Genomic DNA, 20901 nt, shown 5'->3' with positions numbered 1-20901 from the left:
GTAGCTGGGATTATAGGTACCTACCACCACGCCCAGCTAATTTTTGTATTTTCAGTAACCACCATGTTGGCCAGGCTGGTCTCGAATTCCTGACCTCAGGTGATCCACTCGCCTTGGCCTCCCAAAGTGCTGGGATTACAGGCATGAGCCACTGCGCCTGGCCATAAGGTAATATTTTTTTGAGAGGGAGTCTTGCTCTGTTGCCCATGCTGGAGTCCAGTGGCTCAATCTCGGCTCACTGCAACTTCCGCCTCCTGGGTTCAAATGATTCCACCACCTCAGCCTCCCAAGTAGCTGGGACTACAGGTGCATGCCACCATGATTGGCTGCTTTTTGTATTTTTAATAGAGATGGGATTTCACCATGTTGGCCAGGCTGGTCTTGAACTCCTAACCTCAAATGATCCACCCACCTTGGCCTCCCAAAGTGTTGGGATTACAGGCATGAGCCACTGTGCCCAACCCATGTAAGGTAATATTTACAGGTTCTGGGCATTAGGATTAGCATGTAGACAGCTTTGTGGGGGCCACCATTCAGCCCACTGTGCTAACCCTGTGAACCACTGCTAACTTGACATCTGATGGCTCGGCCTTCTGCATACCACACACCCTCCCACCTCTCTGGCCACAGTACTGTAGGCTCAGCCTCCTCCGTAAAGCCACTAAGTGCTTGCGCTGGTCAAAGCTTCATCCTAGGCCTTTTCCTTACCTCCCTTGATGTTCTCTCCCTAGGTGAACTCCTTCAAGCCCACACCTTCTGTGCCCACCCACATTCCTACCTACATTCCCAGCGTGGGCTTCTCAGGGTAGCTGTAGACTCTTACATCCCATTGGCTTCCTCCATTTACCTTTGGATATCTCAAAGGCATCTCCAGTTGGCTGGACGCAGTGGTTCGCACCTGTAATCCCAGCATTTTGGGAGGCTGAGGTGGGCAGATCACTTGAGGTCAGGAGTTCAAGACCAGCCTGGCCAATATGGTGAAACCCAGTCTCTACTAAAAATACAAAAATTAGCTGCGCATGGTTGTGGGTACCTGTAGTCCCAACTACTCGGGAGGCTAAGGCAGGAGAATCGCTTGAACTTGGGAGGTAGAGGTCGCAATGAGCCGAGCTGGAGCCACTGCACTCCAGCCTGGGCAACAGAGCAAAACTCCATTTCAAAAAAACAAAAAACAAAAGGCGTCTCCAGTTTCACATAACTAAGACAAAACTAATCATGCCTCCCTCCCCCACATCCTCCCTCCTGGAGGGAGCTCCAGAACTTGGTCTTCTCTTCCAGAGTTCTCTGTCTCAAACTGTGGGAATTGCTCCCCACCCAGGCCTAACCTGAAGTGTGAGCCTTGCCATCTCTTTCTATCCACCTGTTTTTCCTCTATGCACCTCACAACCCTGGTCTAATCCACAGTCATCTTTCAAATGGCTGCAGTAGCCTCTAACTGGCCTTGCAGGAGCCATCCTCTTTCTCTAACCAGCTGCCAACGCTGCAGTGGCTTCTGTGTGCTTTCCAGATAAAGCCTGACTCCTCGTGGCCCGCACAGCCCTGCCTGGGTGGCCCTATCCTGCAGCCTCTCCAGTCCCGTGAACCATCCCTTCTCTGAGCTTCTATTTAATTCCTTTCATACACCCCGTTTTCTTCTGCCATAGGGCCTTGCACATGCTGTTCCCTCCACCTGGAATTTTCTTCCCGCCTCCCCCTGTACCCCTCCTTGCGTTGTGGGTTCCTCTCTGTCCTCCAGCTTTTCACTCAGGCTCATTGTTGGCCTTCTAGATGGGTTCGCTTCTCTTGTTTGTTACCCTCTGTCACAGGAGTCGTCTTGGTTTGTGACTGTACATTTTCCCATGTGACATTTGCTTAATGCCTCTCCCACTCTGGGGCCTATACAAGCCCCAGGAACAGGACTTAGACCCTTCTGTTTAACTCTACAATCTACCATCCAGCAGGAGCGCAGGCCTTCATTGACTTTTATTTTATTTTTATTTTTGAGATGGAGTTTCGCTCTTGTCGCCCAGGCTGGAGTACAGTGGCATAATCTCGGCTCACTGCAGCCTCTGCCTCCCGGGTTCAGGTGATTCTCCTGCGTCAGCCTCCCAAGTAGCTGAGATTACAGGTGTGCGCCACCATGCCCAGCTAATTTTTTGTATTTTTAGTAGAGATGGGGTTTTGCCGTGTTGGCCAGGCTGGTCTCTTCAGGTGATCCACCCACCTCAGCCTCCCGAAGTGGTTGGATTACAGGCGTGAGCCCCCATGCCCGGCCTTCATTGACTTTTAGTTGACAACTATTTAGCATTTGCTATGTGCCAAGAACTCCCTGTGTACTAATGCAGTTAACCCTCATGAAGCCTAGAAGGAAGGACTGTCATTCTCCCCATTTAACAGATGGGGATGCCGAGGCACAGGAAGTGAAGTGACTTTCTCAGGGTCACACAGGGAGTGAGTGGAGGAGCCGAGATTCCAGCTCTAACCGCATGATGCTCTGTACAGTGTGACTCCGGCTCTCTGGCTGGGCCCTCTCCATAGCCCTGTGAGGGTTAAGGATAGAAAACAGAGGCTCAGAGAGGTGAGGTCCCTTGCCTGAGGTCACACAGCTGGTTGGCCGTTCCCTGGGCTATAAGCTTCAGTATTCCCAATGCTGAGCATATTTTGAGAACCCAAGAAACAAACATTTGATTGGGTGGGAACTGAACTCATTTTGTCAGGGAATCCAGCAACTAAGCTGGCCCCGGGCCTGGGTGTGAGGACCGCTCTGTCCCTTGCCAGCTGGATGACCTCGGGAGAGATCTCATGACTCTGAGGTCCTGCTGATAGGACCTCTGGTGTCTCTGTTCCCTGCTGGCCTCCCATGGGCCTGGGCTGGGTTTCCTCTGCAGGAGGCAGCTCATGTATGTGCTCCTAGATGCCCTTGGACCAGCAACTCCTTGGCTGTTCCTCCCTGAGCCAGAGCAGCCAACTTTCTTATCCAGCTCTCCATGCTCCCCACCCCAGCATGAGATGTCAGCTGAGAGTTTTCTGGATCTCCCCTGGCTACGGAGAAAGCTTCCATCATTTGGAACAGGAAGAAGAGGAACAGCAAAGTCCCTTTCCCCACCGTCTCCCACTGCCTACTGTGCTTCTAACAGCTCATACTAAACACCCTGACTGAGCAGCAGGGGCTGTTTCCTTCAGGCTATCCATGTCCATCTACACTGTCCTTTTTAATCCTTGCAATTTTTCTTGGACAGGGGGGCATAATATTCCATTGTTTTTCAGTTGAGGAAACTGAGGCTCAGAGAGGTCAAGTGTCTTGTCTGAGGTCACACAACAGAACTGGGAGTCAAGACAGATGGGCTGCCTCCAAGGACCCTGCTCTTAAACTCTAGAGTACTAGAAAGTTCTTCTATTGCCTAATATTGATTCCTGATAGGCTATGCTTGAGTAGCATCTGCTTTTGAAAATGGAGCCTGGGCCGGTCACGGTGGCACATACCTGTAATCCCAGCACTTTGGGAGGCCGAGGTGGGTGGATCACCTGAGGTCAGGAGTTCGAGACTAGCCTGAGCAACTGGTAAAACCCCGTCTCTGCTAAAAATACAAAAATGAGCTGGGCGTGGTGGCACCTGCCTATAGTCCCAGCTACTCAGGAGGCTGAGACACAAGAATTACTTGAACTGAGGAAGTGGAGGTTGCAGTGAGCAGAGATCGCGTCACTGCCCTCCAGCCTGGGAGACAGAGCGACACTCCATCCATCTCAAAAAAAAGAAAAAGAAAAAGAAAATGGATCCTGAATTTTGAAATATGCTGTGGCTCTTTCCTAGTTCGGGACATCTGGGTCAATCCCTTTTGTTAAAGTAGTTTATTTAGTTGGCTGAGAGCGAGAGCTGCCGACGTGACCTGGAGCACAAACTTTGGAATTGGGCTTGGGTTAGAATTCCGCCTCTGCCACTCACCAGCTGCAATTAAGAACAGAGATACTGGGTTGGGCCCCTGCTTCTATTACTTGCATGCTGTGTGGCCTTGGATGAGATATTTAACCCCTCCGAACCTCAGTGTCCTCAATTGTGAAAGAGATCGAGATAACAGCTAAACCCATATCCCAGGAGCGGATAAAACGAGATAGTGCAGTACAGAGTTTACTGAAGTGTTTGGGGTCAGCAGCCGGCCAGTAAATGGTGGCTAATGGTTATCATGATTAATTAATTAAGCTCTGAAAGGCTCATACGTATTTCTTCTCTCTCTCCCTTTCTCTGTCTCTTCCCCCTGGCCCCTTGTAGGTAGAACTGCACGTCCACCTAGACGGAGCCATCAAGCCTGAGACCATCTTATACTATGGCAGGTAAGTCCATAGAGAAGAGCCCTCTCCCTGGGACTTGGGTGGGGTTCACAGCTCCACCCAGAGGACCCTGGGGAATTCCAGGGTCACTGTTCCTTCCTGTCTCCCTGTGGGAATTAAGCCACCTCCAGGCCAGAAGTGGGACTGTGGAGACATGGAGGCCTCAGCACTGAGCTGGAGACCCGCAGACCAACTCCTGAGCTTTCTGGGCCTCTGAGTTTTGTCCTCCTGGTGTCAGGTGAGCCAGGCCTGAGCCTGCTCTCCTCACCCACCCACATACATGCATGAAGGTAGTTCCCAGAGCTGAATCAGTCTCTTTTTTTTTTTCTTTTGAGATGGAGTCTTGCTCTGTCACCCAGGCTGGAGTGCAATGGCACGATCTCGGCTCACTGCAACCTCCATCGCCTGGGTTCAAGCGATTCTCCTGCCTCAGCCTCCCGAGTAGCTGGGATTACAAGCACACGCCACCATGTCCGGCCAATTTTTGTATTTTTAGCAGAGACGGGATTTCACCATGTTGGCCAGGCTGGTCTCGAACTCCTGACCTCAAGTAATCCACCCAGCTTGGCCTCCCACAGTGCTGGGATTACAGACGTGAGCCACCGTGCCCAGCTCCTGTCTTTTGACTTAGCTGAGAGCCTGTAGCTGGTGATGTGCCCACATGAGATGCCAGTACCATTTGTTGAGCATCTCCTAGAGCTGGGCTGGGCTTTATCAGCTCATTGAATTCCTCCATGCTTGGAAGAGGAGGATATGGTCTCTGCATTTTACTGAGGAGGGAATGGGCTCAGACAAGACAGTTGTCTAAGGTCACACAAATTAATAGCAGATCAAGAGTTGAACCCAAGGCTGTCTGACCCCTAAGGCTTTACTACATCATCAGGGTCATAACCTGCTAGGAGTTACGGAAAAGTGGCTCTCCGACTGTGGGCCCAAATCTCTGCATCTTCCAAGTGAGAACACACTTCCTGCCTCAGCTCTCAGAGATGCTAGGGGGCCAGAGGGTCCCCCTGTTCCCCAGCGAGGAAGGTTCTTCCCTTCCTACGCAGACCTCAAGGGCTCACAGCAGCTCCTCTCTTAGGACCAGCATTGAAGGGCAGGGACTTTGAAATCCAGCGGATCTGGATTGAAATCTGGACACATTGTCTCCTGTCTGCGAACTTGGTCTCTATCAACTGAGGCTAAGAACAGGCGCTCCCTAGAGAGACGACCTAGGAGATACGGGCTCCTTGTCCGCCCAGCCTTGCCCCAGCAGACTTGCGTTCCTCGCATGTTTGCACAGCACTCACTTTGTCTGGAGCTGAAAGAACTCAGCCTCTCCCTCATGGTCTTGGAATTCAGCTCTGGACCCAAATTTGAACATTTCTGCTCCATAAGCCAGAATCCTGTTATTCAGAGGCCTGCCCCTGTGGGGAGAACGAGGGATCTCTGGGGGTTGCCCCCAACTCTCGGGAGCATCTCCACCAACTCCCTGAGAGATTTCTGGTAAGTCCACTGTTCTCCATCTTTTCGTACTTCCGGGGACCTTTTTCTCCCCCAGGAAGCTGCCACTGATTTAATTCCTATTTAACTGCAAGGCATAAGCATATTAACATCTCTTGTGTGCCAAACACTTCTTTAAGTGCTTTACCGGGGTTAAGTTATTGAATCCTTACAACACTTGGTAAGATAGGAACTCTATTGCCGTCATTTACAGATGAGGAGACTGAGCCGCGGTAGGTGGAGTAAGGTGCCCAGTAAGCACAGGACAAAGGTTTCATCCCAGATAGTCTGCCCCTGAGTCCATGGCCCTGGCCATTACCCCCTGTCAGAGGTTTTGGTGAAGTGACGCACGTAAAATGCTTAGCTCAGGGCCTAGCACACATTAATGTGCTCCATAAATGTCACTTAATGATAATATTCTTATTAATTAAAGCTTATATCTCTAAGTGGGGTGAAGCCTCTTGGCTTATCTCTGCCTGGCCTTTGCCCATGTCAAGCCGCTAACGTATCACAAAGCCCCTAATGAGGTCATTCAGTGGGGCACCAAGATGAGATCGAACCGAGGCACTCATTAAAGGGTCATGGAGGGCTCATCAGCTGCAGCCAGGGACTGTGAGCACCGGGCAGGGCCAAGAGAAAGGGGAAAGGAACCACCGGAAGGGGCACTGATCTGATCGTCCATTCCTCACACCACCTCTGGGTCTTGGAGATGGCGTGCGGCAGGAGCCAGCTGGAGCTTGGCCTGAAATCAGCAGGCAGGGGACTGGGGAGTTTGTCACACTCAGATATGGGTGTCTGTAAATGCACACAAATATGGGCTAAGAATGGAAGGAAGAGGGGAGCCTCTGGCCTGAGCCCTGCTAGGCCCAATTCAGTGGCCTTTTTTCAAGCTCTGGGACTCAGGCCTGCTTTGCTAATTTGTTCTCACCCATTTCTCCTTCCTCCAGTTCCCGGGACTCTGCCTTTTTCAGGGACTTCTCCAACATATTTCTCAGCCTTGTTTATAACCCTGTCAGCGATTTCTACAGAGATTCTGAACCTGATTGCTCTTTCCTCCGATCACTGCCCGGGTGTGGGCCACCACTGTCCCTCCCTGGTGCTGTGGCCTCCTGATTGGTCTCAGCTATCTACTCTGGCCTTCCTCTCTATGGGCCCTGTAGTGCTGTAGTTGGAGCAACAGCCTTAACCCACGGTCTTCCCAGCTCATTCCCAGCTTCCCCACCTCACTCAGGGTCAAAGCCAAAGTCCACACATGGGCCTTAAAGTTCTGCAACACCTGCATTGTCTCTCTGGCCTCTCTAAGGCTCCCTGCTTAGTCTACACTGGATGTTTTTCAAACACGCCAGACCTCGTAAACCAAGAGAGGCTGGGTTGCTTGGCCAAGGTCACACAGCCTTTAAGTCACAGAGCTGGGATTCAAACCCAGACCATTGGGCTTCCAAGTCAAGACACGCAAAGTTTCCATTCTTCCTCTGTGCACCCCTACAAGGAAAATACTATGTTTTACTGACAAGGGCACCAAGGGCCTTAGAGGGGAGAGCTCCTGCCTGGGATGATGTGGTAAATAGGGGTGTGAAATGGACTTGACCTGCAACCCCTGAGCTCATTCTCCCTCCCTGGGCTCCTGAAGGTGGGCTTCTTGTGGCTGTGTTACCCACCAAGGCAGGAAGAGGACTAGACAGTGCCCCAGCACAGCAGCTGTGGCTGACCAGGGAGTAGGGATCATCTAAGAACAAAGCGTGTGCGGTGGCTCACGCCTGTAATCCCAGCATTTTGGGAGGCTGAGGCGGGTGGATCATCTGAGGTCAGGAGTTCAAGACCAGCCTGGCCAACATGGGGAAACCCCATGTCTACTAAACATACAAAAAATTAGCCAGGCGTGGTGGCGGGCGCCTGTAATCCCAGCTACTTGAGAGACTGAGGCAGGAGAATCGCTTGAACCAGGGAGGTGGAGGTTGTAGTGAGCCGAACTCGCGCCATTGCACTCCAGCCTAGGCAACAAGAGCAAGGCTCCATCTCAAAAAAACGCAAAAGAAAAGAAAAAACAGAGCGTGGCCCTATGAGGAGCCTCGGCTTGTGTGGGTGGCCAGGGACAGCAAGAGGTGCTAGGGCCAGATGGGCGCTTTCCAGCTCAGTCTGAGCAGCTTCTGGAGGCCAGGTCCAGTGGGAGACTCTGGGAGTCCCTGCGCTCTTTGTCTCCTGTCGGGCCCCCGCATTAGCTCTCTGGCCTCAGCTCTGGCTTCCCTCCAATTTGTTTCCCATGCAGCAGCCAGAGGAGCTTTTAAAAAGGTAAATTATTTCATGCTAGTCCCCTGCTTGAAATCCTACAGTGCCTTCCCAGTGCTTTCAGCCAAAGCCCTAGTCCCTTCCTAAGCCCAGCCTGGCCCTACCCTCCCTGGTGCATCATCTACAGAAATGCCTGCTCTCTGACCCCCAACCACCCTGCGCTTCCTATACCCGCTGCTTCCTGCCTGCAGCCTTAGCACAGACCCCTCCCCTGCCCAGAACTGCCCCCTCCCCAAGGCTTCTGCTTAAATGTCACCTCCTCAGAGAGGCCTTCCCTGGCTGCTCTGTCTAAACTGTGCATTGAAAAGGTCCTTCTTGATGGTTTTTGAGGAGGGAGGCTGGAGAAGAAGAATCGAAGAGGAGAAATAGAAAGCAAAATAATTTGTTCTTGGGGACCGGCTGGCAGTGGGCAAGGGGAGGCGCCCGTCTCTGGTGTGGACAGCTGGGTAGATGGAGGAGCCGTATTTGGAAGTACGGAACCAGGAAGGGAGTGATCTAGAGGAAGGGGAAAAGTGGCATGAGATGCCTGCCTCTCAGCAGGCAGCCAGACACATGAGTCTGTCTTGGTCACTGCTATCTGCCCAGTGCCCAGCACATCACAGGCCCTCAGTGGTGGTGTGTGAGCATAGAGAATTAGAAGCTGTGGACCTCTGGATCCTGAGCTGAAAACCACCAAAGGAGATGAGTTGGCCTGGCCAGGTGTGTAAAAGGCAGAGTTTGAGAGAGAATGGCCAGAGGGCAGAGCCCCTGCAGGTGGAGTCCCGGGAGCTAGAGGGAGACCATTAAGAGAATCGCACATGGCTGGTGCAGCAGGTCCCAGGCAAATGTGGCCACTGGGTTTGGCAATATGGGAGCCAAAGCCCTAGCGCCATCTCCTTGCCTTGTACCCAGCAGTTCCCAGAATGATATCCAGAACAGTGTTTGACAACTGGTACAGGCTCTTCAGGGGCCACAGTTACTGGGCAAGGCCTTGTGAGGGTGACTTTGGGGCAGCTGGCCAGCAGTGGGAGGGGAAGCAGTCTCAGGGGAACCCAAGGCACTGAGCTCCGACCTCCAGGTGTGAGCGCCGCACCAGGGCACCGTTCCCCTGCAGGCTCTTACAGGGATTAGGGACTGGTAAGTAGCTGTGGTGGGCTGACTAGCAGGCTGGTGGGCACCAGGGTGACCCCTTGGTGGTACCCTCTGGGCACTCATGGGGACTGGGGCTAACAGATGGGGAAGGGAGCACATTCAGGGGGTTTAGGAAACATATTTATGTAGGGAAACATTTTAATATTTTACTAACAGAAGCTATTAAAGTACTTACAAACTTACATACAAACACCATTTGGTCAAACACTTCTGTTTCTTTGACAATTTCTTCCTTTTTTTTTTTTTTTTTGAGACAGGGTCTCCCTCTGTCACCCAAGCTGGAGTACAGTGGTGCAATCTTGGCCCACGGTAGCCTCGACTTCCAGGCTCAGGTGGTCCTCCCACCTTAGCCTCCCAAGTAGCTGCGACTACAGGCACACACCACCACGCCTGGTGAATTTTTGTTTGGAAGGGGTTTCACTGTGTTGCCCAGGCTGGTCTCAGACTCCTGGGCTTAAGTGATCCGCTTGCCTTGGCTTCCCAAAGTGCTGGGATTACAGGTGTGAGCCACTGTGCCTGGCCTCCTACTTTTCTGTTTCTGCTTTGTGGATAATTGGATGCTTGGACCTCCTGATTTAATCTTCTAATTTTCTTTTATCTATTTTTTATCATCTTGTCTTTTTGTTCTACTCTGGAGGATTTCTTCACTTTTAGCTTTCAGGTCTTTTCTTACATCCTGACGTTGCTGCCGCATTCTCTTATAAATGTCCGAGCGCTCGTTCCTAGGTTCTGAATGTTCCCTTGTTTCAAGGATGTTATGTCTTCTCATCTCTTTGAGGATATTCATTTCTTTTTTGTTTTGGTTCTTAGGTTTTCATCTGTTCTCTGTGCCATTTCCTTGGAGTGCTTTTGTCTGTCCTCTTGTTTTGTCCCTCATGTTAGAAGCATTTCTTTTTTTTTCTTTTTTGAGACGGAGTCTCGCTCTGTCGCCCAAGCTGGAGTGCAGTGGCATGATCTCAGCTCATCACAACCTCTGACTCTCTGGTTCAAGGGATTCTCCTGCCTCAGCCTCCCGAGTAGCTGTGATTACAGGTGCGCACCACCACGCCCAAATAATTTTTGTATTTTTAGTAGAGACGGGGTTTCACCATGTTGGCCAGGATGGTCTCGATCTCCTGACCTCATGATCCTCCCACCTCGGCCTCCCGAAGTGCTGGGATTACAGGCGTGAGCCACCATGCCCAGCCTAGAAGCATTTCTTAATGTCTGGTGTTCTCTGGCTGTCCCTTTTATTTTAAAAAAAAGGGGAAACTGAGGCTCGAGGTGACCTTGTGAGCTGGAGCAGAGCCGGGATGGGAGGAGGAGGCAGGAGCACATGCTGAAAGGAGGAAGCCCCCCTGAGCTCGCGCCCTGCTTTCTGTGGCTGGCAGGGGAGGCCGAGATGCTTGGGGAGAAATGAAGGCTCCAAGCCAGAGGGGCTGTTTCCAGCATGCCCTTACTGAGCGCTGCTATAGTCCAGCCTGGTGTGGCAGCTGTGGGCAGGGAGGGGAGAGAGGTCTGAGCTGGATGGCAGCCCACTGGGCCCCTCCCCTGAGCCTCCACCAGCCCTCTCCCATTGCGCTGGGCCAGGCAAGCCTCTGATGTGCCAGCTGGAGGTCAGAGGAGCGAAGTCCTGATGCCTGCCCCTACCCTAGGAATTGTGACGCTGCAGTGACCCTGATAACCCCTGAATGGGCATAGGACCAGCTGGCCGTGCCAGCTCCTGGGGCTGAGGAGGAAGTCATGAGCTTGCCCTGGCACTTTCCTTGTCTCCAAGCATCAGTCAACCAAGGATATGGAGGGCGTGCGTGCATGTGTGCACACATACATACTCACACACAACTTCAACCTGTTTTTCCCCCTTGAGATTTGCTGACTTGTGCATTGGGGGTAAAAGGTGCTGGGAAAATTCTGGTCCTGGTTGTCAGCTTCCCTATCTGTCTAGTGGGAGCAGCTGGACTAAGAGATGCCCATGTCTCCTGCTGTGGTCCTGTGAGGAGGCTGGTGCTCCTGAGTCTCCTCCACCCTGGCCCCTCAGGCCTGCCTGGATCCTGCCCCAGGTTGGTCCACCACTCACTGTTTTGTTTCCAGGAGGAGAGGGATCGCCCTCCCAGCTAACACAGCAGAGGGGCTGCTGAACGTCATTGGCATGGACAAGCCGCTCACCCTGCCGGACTTCCTGGCCAAGTTTGACTACTACATGCCTGCTATTGCGTGAGTTGCCCCCAGCCCGCAGGTCCTGGGGCAGCATTGATCCCTACAACTAGGACCAGGCCTGTCCCTCAGCCTGTGGGGGCCCGAGAAGGTGCTCTGAAACCACAGCCGTCTTTCTCACCATTGTGTACACTTAGTGAGTCTTTCCAGTGCCTTTAGGCCTCAGTTTTTCCTTCTGAGATGTGGGTGTAATGGACTGAAATTGCTTCAACTTCTACAGAGAAATGGCAGAATATGGGAGCTAAGAACACAGGGTCAGAGGCAGTACAGGGCTTGAACCCGGGCCATCTATCTCCTAGTTCAGGGCTTCGTGTTGTGAGGGGAGGGGAGGCCTGAATGTGGGGCGGGGGCAGGGAGATGTGGGGAAGATTCTCTCGAAGGCTTTTTTTTTTCCCTGTCTTGAGTCGTTGGGGAATAGCACTAGGTACTGAAAAGGCCCAGAAGGGGTATGGGCGAGTGCTAGAGAGAAATTTCAATGACCTATTTATTTATTTGTTTGTTTGTTTGTTTATTTATTTATTGAGACAGAGTGTCACTCTGTTGCCCAGGCTGAAGTGCAGTGGTGCGATGTCAGCTCACTGCAACCCCCACCTCCCAGTTTAAGGGATTCTCCTGCTTTAGCCTCCCAAGTAGCTGGGTTCACAGGCAGCCACCATCACACCCAGCTAATTGTTTTATACTTTTAGTAGAGATGGGGTTTTACTATGTTTGCCAGGCTGGTCTCGAACTCCTGAACTCAGGTGATCTGCTCGCCTCAGCCTCCCAAAGTGCTGGGATTACAGGCGTGAGCCACCGCACCCGGCCTCCATCCTCATCCTTGAGATGCAATAACTTCCAGTGACCCCTTCTCCTGAGAGTGGCCTGATCTCCCCTGGACAGGGCACTTTCTTCCCACACGGGGCTCTCCCAGCACTTGTGTGCCTTCCCTCACACATTCTAGTAACCACTTCATTTTCACTCTTCATGGCGGGAACTTCCAGCTAAGCACGGTCCACCGTTATGTGATCAACACAGTGGCCCTGGCAGGCCAATTTGTGCCTTGCTTCTGGAACAAACATGCAGTGATAACAACGAAAATGTTTTGAGCATGTGTCTGCTCTGCTCCAAGCACTGGCCTGGGTGGGGTTTATGAAGTTTGACTCATTTGTCCCCACAACCACTCCTTGTTGTCAGAGGGTGACTAACGGGGGGTCACATAGCAGATAAGTGTGGACACAAGGATCCAAGTCCATGACTGTATCCCAGGAGTCTCTCACATCCAGGTGTCCCTCTGGACTTGTCCAGCTGTGTCCTTTTCTCTTATTTCTCTTCCCTGCCAGCCTTACCTTCATCACCGACAAATATTGGGCTACTCTGTCCTAGGCATGGTCCTCAGCTGAGAGGTCACAGCCATCACAAGACAGAGGGGTCCTTGCCACATGGAGACTGCATTCTAGTAGGGGATACAGCAAACTGGCTGATAAACCGTATGACACACAGTGTTGAGTGGTGATAAGGACCTGGGAGAAAAAGAAAGCCCCAGAGAATGGTGGAGGGGCCGTTTTAAGATAAGGCGGTCTGGGCCAGGTGCAGTGGCTCATGCCTGTAACCCCAGCACTTTGGGAGGCTGAGGTGGGCAGATCATGAGGTCAGGAGATTGAGACCATCCTGGCTAACATGGTGAAACCCCATCTCTACTAAAAATACAAAAAGTTAAACGGGCATGGTGGCACGTGCCTGTAATCCCAGCTACTTGGGAGGCTGAGGCAGAAGAATCACTTGAACCCAGGAGGCAGAGGCTACAGTGAGCTGAGATGGCGCCACTGCACTCCAGCCTGGGTGACAGAGCAAGATTCCATCTCAAAAAAAAAAGAAAAGAAAAAAGAAAAAGATAAGGCAGTCAGGGAAGGCCTCTCTGAGGTGAAGCTTGAGCTGGCTCTAAACCAGGGGAGTGGGAGAGCTGCAGTGTAGGACACTATCGGGGAAGGGGAAGAGCAGGCCTGTGTCTTCTCTGGTGGCCTCAGGGAATGAGGCAGAAGGAAGATGTTGGGGACCCTGGCAAGGCCTGGAGGATGCAGGCCTTGTGGATGGGACCTGGGAGCTGTGATGTCATTCTCCATGGCAGAAAGCTATTGGGGCTTTGAGGGGAGAAGCGCTATGCTTTGATTTACCTTTTTAAACCCCAGCTGCTGGGTGGAGAACAGGATGACAGGGGCAAGCATGGAGACAGGGAGGCCAGTTAGAGATGGCGTGATTCAAGCCAGGATGGAGGAGGGAGAACTGGCATGCAGTTCCAAAGTAGAGCTGATAGGACTTGCACAGTGTCTAGGATCTTATCCAGTGAATGCCCAGAGCTTGGGTCTGGGGGATGAGAATGGGGCCAGAAGTGGGTTTAATCTGCCAAGGATTGGGGATGTCATTTGCTCCTGGAGCTCCCAAGGGACTTGGGGAAGGTTGATCCCAACCCCTTTCTTCCCTTCCCAGGGGCTGCCGGGAGGCTATCAAAAGGATCGCCTATGAGTTTATAGAGATGAAGGCCAAAGAGGGCGTGGTGTACGTGGAGGTGCGGTACAGTCCGCACCTGCTTGCCAATTCCAAAGTGGAGCCAATCCCCTGGAACCAGGCTGAGTGAGTGATGGGCCTGGAAGGGGCCGTGGTGTGGGTGTGGCTGGGAGGCTCAGCTCTGAGACTGGAGGGGTGAACTGCTGGGAATCCCTGACCCAAGCAAGACTTTGCTCTTGCCCCCAAGCTGGTCCATGGCCTCAGAAAGATGGGTTTAACTCTGTCACAAGAGACGTGGTTCCCATCCTCACGTTGCAGTTATGTTCTTACCTTGGGCACAAGTGTTTGGCTGTGTCTTGCTCTGGCCACAGGCCTGCTATCCAGGAATGTTAACCTGCTTAGCCAGCCAGGATTTCTGAGGGGTCTCCCTTGTCACTGACACAGATCAGATCTCTAAAGGTCCTGCTCTAACTTCATAACTGAAGTGAGCCTGGCCATTTCTAGCCCCCTGCCTGGGCCCCCATGGATCTCTAAGTGGTGTCACAAAACCATCCTGCCCCATTTTCTGAGCCATGACTCTAATACATGTAGAATGTGGACATCATGGCAGGCCTCAGCTGAGCAATGCTGGCCATCTGGGGGTGGGGAGGGCCGTGTAACACCACACACCTCCCACTAAGATCTAGCAGCTGCTTTAAGAGTCAGAAGGGACATGCTAGGGCCTGGGGGCATCTCTGCCAGTCTTTCCTTTGAGGCAGTGGGTCAGTGGGGGAGGAGGAGCCTCCCCAAAGCCTCCTCTTCCTCCTCTGTCCCAGTCCCAGAGCTGCCCTTTAGGCCTTCCCTTTGCCTCAGGCCCATCCCTACTCCTCTCCTCACACAGAGGGGACCTCACCCCAGACGAGGTGGTGGCCCTAGTGGGCCAGGGCCTGCAGGAGGGGGAGCGAGACTTCGGGGTCAAGGCCCGGTCCATCCTGTGCTGCATGCGCCACCAGCCCAGTGAGTAGGATCACCGCCCTGCCCAGGGCAGCCCGTCTCACCCCCTTGAGCCCACTGGCAGGAACTTGGGGCTTCCTGAAACAACTGGAGACTTCCTAGGCAGGCTCAGAACTTCCTGGAGGCGTTCTCCCCAGGGATGCCATGCCTTTGTAGCCACCCTGCAGGAAGCTCAACACCAAATAGGAACTTAACTATGGAAAAAAAAATCTAGGCTAGATTCTGATCAGCCCATGGTCCCCTCTTGAGACCCCGTAGACCAGGCCCCATCCTGTCTAGGCCACAGAACCCGTGAATAGGCCTGATTTCCAGGATTTCTGAGGAGTCTTCCTTGTCACTGACGCTGATCAGATCTCTAGAGTTTGTGCCTCATGGTGAACAGCCTCACTGTGTGACCTTGGGCAGGTCACACCACCACTCTGGTTGTGCACCAAGACACCTCAGTTGTGCAGTGTCACAAGGAAATGATCACACTTACTTCATTCCTCTACCCTCAGGATTAGTGAGAATCAAAGAGCTAGCTGCATGCATTTCCTCTAATCCTTGCAGCAGCCTGTAAAGCAGAACTACCATTGCTTATTCCCATTTGACACATGAGGAAACAGGTGGAGTGAGGTGCAGCCTCTTGCAAGGCACGAACCCTGGATTTTCATCCAGGGACATTTAGTTTCAAAGCCTATGTTCATTCATTTTTTCTTAAACACTTCATAAAAACTTTATTAGTTAACAGTACATAATACATTAGCTATATACTTCACAATACTAGTGTGAGTTCTATTTTAGATGACATGTTAAATGATCCTCCATTTCCTCATCTGCACATGGGAGTAAGCCTACCATGAGTGTTGTTGGAAACACTAGGTGAGAGAATGGTCCGTGTCATTTACTGAGCTCAGGTCCTGTCCTTGGTGCTTTACACACATGGCCTTGGCAAAGCCTGGCCACCCCTATGCAACAGCGGCAGTGTTCTTTCTGAAAAGGGCAGAAACTGAGGCCCTAAGCAGAGCAGTTTTCCGCAGGCCATGTGTTTAGGACATGGCAGTTAGCATTTGAAGACACTGAGCCCTGTTTTGTGCTGGTCTCCCATGGCGGGGGTTTGGATGGGACGGCAGGCAGGCTGGGAGGTCTCTCCATGGTGCTGGTGACAGAGCCTGGGTGGGCATCTCACCCACAGACTGGTCCCCCGAGGTGGTGGAGCTGTGTAAGAAGTACCAGCAGCAGACCGTGGTGGCCATTGACCTGGCTGGAGATGAGACCATCCCAGGAAGCAGCCTCTTGCCTGGACATGTCCAGGCCTACCAGGTGGGTCTTATCAGAAGGAATGGAGAGGCTGGCCCTGGGTGAGCTTGTCTCCCCCCCCGAGTTGGGAGAAATCACAAGAACCAGGGAGCATGGGGTCTCCTGAGTTCTGAAGTGTGTCTTTGTTGAGTCTTAAGGCTTGGAACTGGAATCCCTCTGGGCCAGGCGTGGTGGTTCATGCCTGTAATCCCAACACTTTGGGAGGCTGAGGCAGGAGGACTGCTTGAGCCCAGGAGTTTGAGACCAGCCAGGGCAACATAGTAAGACCCCATCTCTGCAAATACAAAAAATGAGTCAGGTGTCGGGCATGGTGGTGCACGCCTGTAGTCCCAGCTACTTGGGAGGCTGGGCTGGGAGAATTGCTTGAGTCCAGGAAGTCGAAGCAGCAGTGAGCTGGGATCACGCCACTGTACCCCAGCCTGGGTGACAGGGAGACCCTGTCTCAAAAAAAAAAAAAGAGAAAGAGAAAAGAAAAAGAAGAAAGAAAGGAAGGGAGGGAGGGAGGGAAGGAGGAAGGAAGGAAGGAAGGAAGGAAGGAAGGAAGGAAGGAAGGAAGGAAGGAAGGAAGGAAGGAGGGAAGGAAGCGGGGGAGGGAGGAAGAAAAGCCTCCATTTGGTGTTGGGAGTCCTATGTTGAGCCTGCTTCTGACTGTGATTTGCTGTGTGAACCTGGGCAAGACTGTGTCTTCTCTGGGCCTCTGTTTCTTCTATTGGGGTGACTTGAGTTGGAGCCGACATCTCAAAAGTCGCTTCCAGCCTGATGATGAATGGGCTTCCTGTGGAGGGGCAGCACGGTGGGGAAGAGTCAGGGCTCTGGAGCCCCACTGCCCAGGCTCAGAGCTTGGTTCCACACTTCCTGTCTGACCTTGGTCACATTACTCGACTCTCCTGAGCTTCGGTCCCTCATTGTAAAATGGGTGGGATAATCGTTGTGAAATTAGATAACGTAAACAAGTCACTTCATATACTACCTGACACATGCTAACTGGCTAATGAGTGACAGCCACCACTTAGATAAGGACTTGGGGGGTAAAAGACCAGGTTTCCCCATGCTGTTGAAGCAGGCAGCCTGACTGGGATGGTTCAAGCTCCACAGCGTGGTGAAGGCAGGGCCTGCCGGGGCCCTCTCCCAAGGGCGCCCATGACCTGGCTCTCCCCCTTCTAGGAGGCTGTGAAGAGCGGCATTCACCGTACTGTCCACGCTGGGGAGGTGGGCTCGGCCGAAGTAGTAAAAGAGGTAAGGGCCTGGGCTGGCCATGGGGTCCCTCCTTCCTGCCTCCTCCCGTACTTGGCTCCATTGTGCTTCTCTACAGGCTGTGGATATACTCAAGACAGAGCGGCTGGGACATGGCTACCACACCCTGGAAGACCAGGCCCTTTATGACAGGCTGCGGCAGGAAAACATGCACTTCGAGGTGAGCGGGCCAGGGAGTTGGGGTGAACCATCCCCGGCTGTCCCCACTTCCTGTATAGAGAGGCAGAAAGCAGGGCAGGTCCCAGGAACTCGAGGGGTGGCCCCAGGCCCAGACATGGGGGAGGGATCAGCATGGCCTGGGGCCATCCCTGCCAGCCACACACCTGCTCTTCCAGATCTGCCCCTGGTCCAGCTACCTCACTGGTGCCTGGAAGCCGGACACGGAGCATGCAGTCGTTCGGTGAGCTCTGTTCCCCTGGGCCTGTTCAATTTTGTTCCAGGAAGGCCAAAGAGGGAAGAAACTGCAGAGATTGGGCATCAGCCCACACCGGGTCTCTTAGATATGAAATCTCTTTGACGCCCTGGGAAGCAGGCATTGCTGTCCTCATCTGACAAATGAATCCGAGGTCCAGATGTGCTGTGGCTTGGCTGGGATTACCCAGCTGCTAACAGCAGAGCTGGGGCCCTACAGCTCATTCAGCTGGAGCAGAATGCTCCGATACTCTGAGGGAAGCTTCCATACCTTCCAATTCTCCCAACTCTGCCTCCTGGGCATCGCATAGGAAGCAGGAGTCCCTCTGGCCAGCATGTTCTCTGTTCCTGGCACCTGGCCCTTTTGGGACCCCTGGGCAATCCCCTGACAGCCAGCTTGAAGCTTTCCACTGGAGGGTCTGTTCCACCCTACCTGGCTCCCATCCTGGAGTCTAACCAGGGCCAAGGCCCTTCTTCCATCCTGTCACCAAGCCCTTGGCGCAATATCAGGCCTTAGGAAAAAGCTGCCTTCCCCAGGACAAGGACAGCAAGAACTCAGGGTGACCATGGTCAGGCCAGCACTTATCCATCTGCCAAGGCATATGAGAAGGGGAGGGGCTTGGGCTCTGATGTTCTGATGACAAGGGAGTCTTGAGGCTTGCCTTAGGGACATGTGGCACCTGTGGAGGTTCTTGGAGGCACATGGGTATACCATGGGCTGGAAAAAGATCCAGGAGTCATCTGCACAGATCTGGTGGCTGAAGGAGAAGCAGTGGCCCCAGGAGGTGGTGGAGCAAGAGGGCCTAGGATAGAACCCAGCAGGACAATGGTATTTAAGGGACCAGCAAAAGAGACAAGTAGGAAGAAAAAAGTGTGGTGTCAGAGAAATCCAGGGAAAAGGTTTGAACAAACAGCCAACAGTGTGAAATTCTGCTATACAAGTCAATTATGGTCGGAGCTAGGAAAGATCCATTAGATACAACAAGATCGTGGTCAGGGATCGTGCTAAGAACAGCTTTCATGGTATGTTGGAATAGCCAGCTCCCAGTGGGACTGAGGAACAAGCAGGGTAGGGTGCAGAGGGTAAGGCTAGAGAGGGTGGCAGCTGGAGGGGGATGTTGCTTTCTTGGCTTCCACCCCCACCCCCACCCAGCTGCCACTCTGCCTGGTTCTCATGTCTGGCCTCTCTGCTGCCTTTGCCCAGCTGTGGTCTGCAGGATGGGTTGGAGTCTGGAGTTGCTGGTTACATAGACTCGAACAAGTTACCTCAGTTCTGAATTTATTTCCTCCTCTGCACAAGGATCAGATCTTTCAGATCTGTTTGAGGCTGCTTTGAGGATCAAAAGCGGGTGAACGTCAATGTGTTCTATTTACGTATGAGTAAAAGGAGGCTCGTTCTCTCCTCCTCCCCCTTCTGCAGGCTCAAAAATGACCAGGCTAACTACTCACTCAACACAGATGACCCGCTCATCTTCAAGTCCACCCTGGACACTGATTATCAGATGACCAAACGGGACATGGGCTTTACTGAAGAGGAGTTTAAGAGGCTGGTGAGTGGGTGTGAGCCATACTGGCCTTGACTTGGGTTTGGGAGTATGATATCTACAGGTCTGGTCTGGGGCCTGAAACCTTTGGAGAGAGGGAGCAAGTTTGCCTCAACAGCCCAAGACAAGCCCAACCTAGACACTTTCCACAGAGAGGACTCTTTGTGTTGACGACCTGACCTAGGACCAGGTTTTTGATCCTTTGCTTGGGTTGAGTGCCTTTAAAGAATCCAGTGAAAGCTATCAACCCTCTCCCCAGAAAGGTGTGTGCAGCTATGAAGTCTTGCGCGCTCTCTTCAGGTTGTTCTTAAATCCCAAGCTGAATGAGTCCATTCCTGCAGGTGTCTGCAGGGTGTCTCTGGCCCCCTACATGCTACCCTGTCTCTCAAAGTTTTCTCCAACTTCCTTCTCACAGCCCTTTATCATGTAATGACACATCAGGAACACAACCTCATGGTCTCTGCTCTGGCACTTGCTGCCGTGTGACAGTGGGCAAATCCCTCCCCTCTAAGCACATCTGCCCATGTTCAGTGGAGAGGACGGACTATCACTACATTGCTAAGAGCTGCCTTCTTTGTTCCCTGGTTCCATGTCGTCTGCCATTCTGGCCTTTCCAGAACATCAATGCGGCCAAATCTAGTTTCCTCCCAGAAGATGAGAAGAGGGAGCTTCTCGACCTGCTCTATAAAGCCTATGGGATGCCACCTTCAGCCTCTGCAGGTAGGTTCCTGTCTGGGTTTCTGGGCGGTTGCCCCGTCCTGGCTCCAGCCTGGCTTTCTGTGGGACTTCTAGCAAGATGCCCTTCCATTCTTGGGCAGCGCCGAGAATGTGTGATGACTCCCTGGTTCCTGGGCCCTGGCTGGGAGCAGCGTCTCATTAGATTGGCTTGTTTTCTACATAACTTCTCGAGAGGCTGTTCTAAGGGGAGACTTTCTGAAGTCCAGTCCCAAAGGTCTGGGCAGTTTGGGACATCTCCATGGCTGCCCAAAGCCAAGGGCAGGGAGTGAGGCCCAGGCCTGTTCTGCTCCTTTCTATGTGGTCTTGGCAAGGCATCTTCTTGACATCATAGGAAGGAGTTCCTTTCTCGTTCTGGTGTTCTGTGATTTTTACAACATCCTGGGTACTACAAGTTGTCTGATCTTTCTGCTTCTCTGAACCAACGAGCAGGGCAGCACCTCTGAGGATGCCACCCCTCCAAGCCTTCGCCCTGTGGAGTCACCCCAACTCTGTGGGGCTGAGCAACATTTTTTACATTTATTCCTTCCAAGAAGACCATGATCTCAATCGTCAGTTCCTGATGCTCCTGAAGCCTGTGTGTCCATTTCTGCACACACGTATACCTCGGCATGGCCATATCACTTCTCTGATTATGTGCCCTGGCCAGGGACCAGCGCCCTTGCACATGGGCATGGTTGAATCTGAAACCCTCCTTCTGTGGTAACTTGTACTGAAAATCTGGTGCTCAATAAAGAAGCCCATGGCTGGTGGCATGCAGCAGGTGGCATGTAATTTGGTGGTCTTG

The 20901-nt window shown here is 52.6% G+C and overlaps 1 protein-coding gene across 3 annotated transcripts in view; it reads left to right on the top strand.

The window, feature by feature from the left end:
* The window catches only part of ADA (adenosine deaminase), a 32610-nt gene extending 11736 nt beyond the window's left edge, over nt 1–20874 (top strand). The window contains exons 2-12 of one of the 3 annotated variants that reach the window (XM_033186498.1): nt 4247–4308; nt 11275–11397; nt 13861–14004; nt 14759–14874; nt 16046–16173; nt 17335–17406; nt 17483–17584; nt 17760–17824; nt 19256–19385; nt 19997–20099; nt 20547–20873. In XM_033186498.1, coding sequence (XP_033042389.1) covers nt 4247–4308; nt 11275–11397; nt 13861–14004; nt 14759–14874; nt 16046–16173; nt 17335–17406; nt 17483–17584; nt 17760–17824; nt 19256–19385; nt 19997–20099; nt 20547–20560 — 1059 coding nt within the window. In that variant the 3' untranslated portion in view covers nt 20561–20873. Of the gene's footprint in view, nt 1–4246; nt 4309–11274; nt 11398–13860; nt 14005–14758; nt 14875–16045; nt 16174–17334; nt 17407–17482; nt 17585–17759; nt 17825–19255; nt 19386–19794; nt 19963–19996; nt 20100–20546 lie in introns of those variants that run through there. The other 2 variants (XM_033186499.1, XM_033186500.1) reach the window with 2 other exon arrangements.
* The last annotated feature ends 27 nt before the right edge of the window (nt 20875–20901 follow it).

Source organism: Trachypithecus francoisi, unplaced genomic scaffold, assembly GCF_009764315.1.
Source record: "Trachypithecus francoisi isolate TF-2019V2 unplaced genomic scaffold, Tfra_2.0 Lachesis_group21, whole genome shotgun sequence".
Taxonomy (NCBI): domain Eukaryota; kingdom Metazoa; phylum Chordata; class Mammalia; order Primates; family Cercopithecidae; genus Trachypithecus; species Trachypithecus francoisi.
The sequence above is the reverse complement of the archived record's forward strand: the minus strand, read 5'-3'. Positions and strand labels throughout refer to the sequence as shown.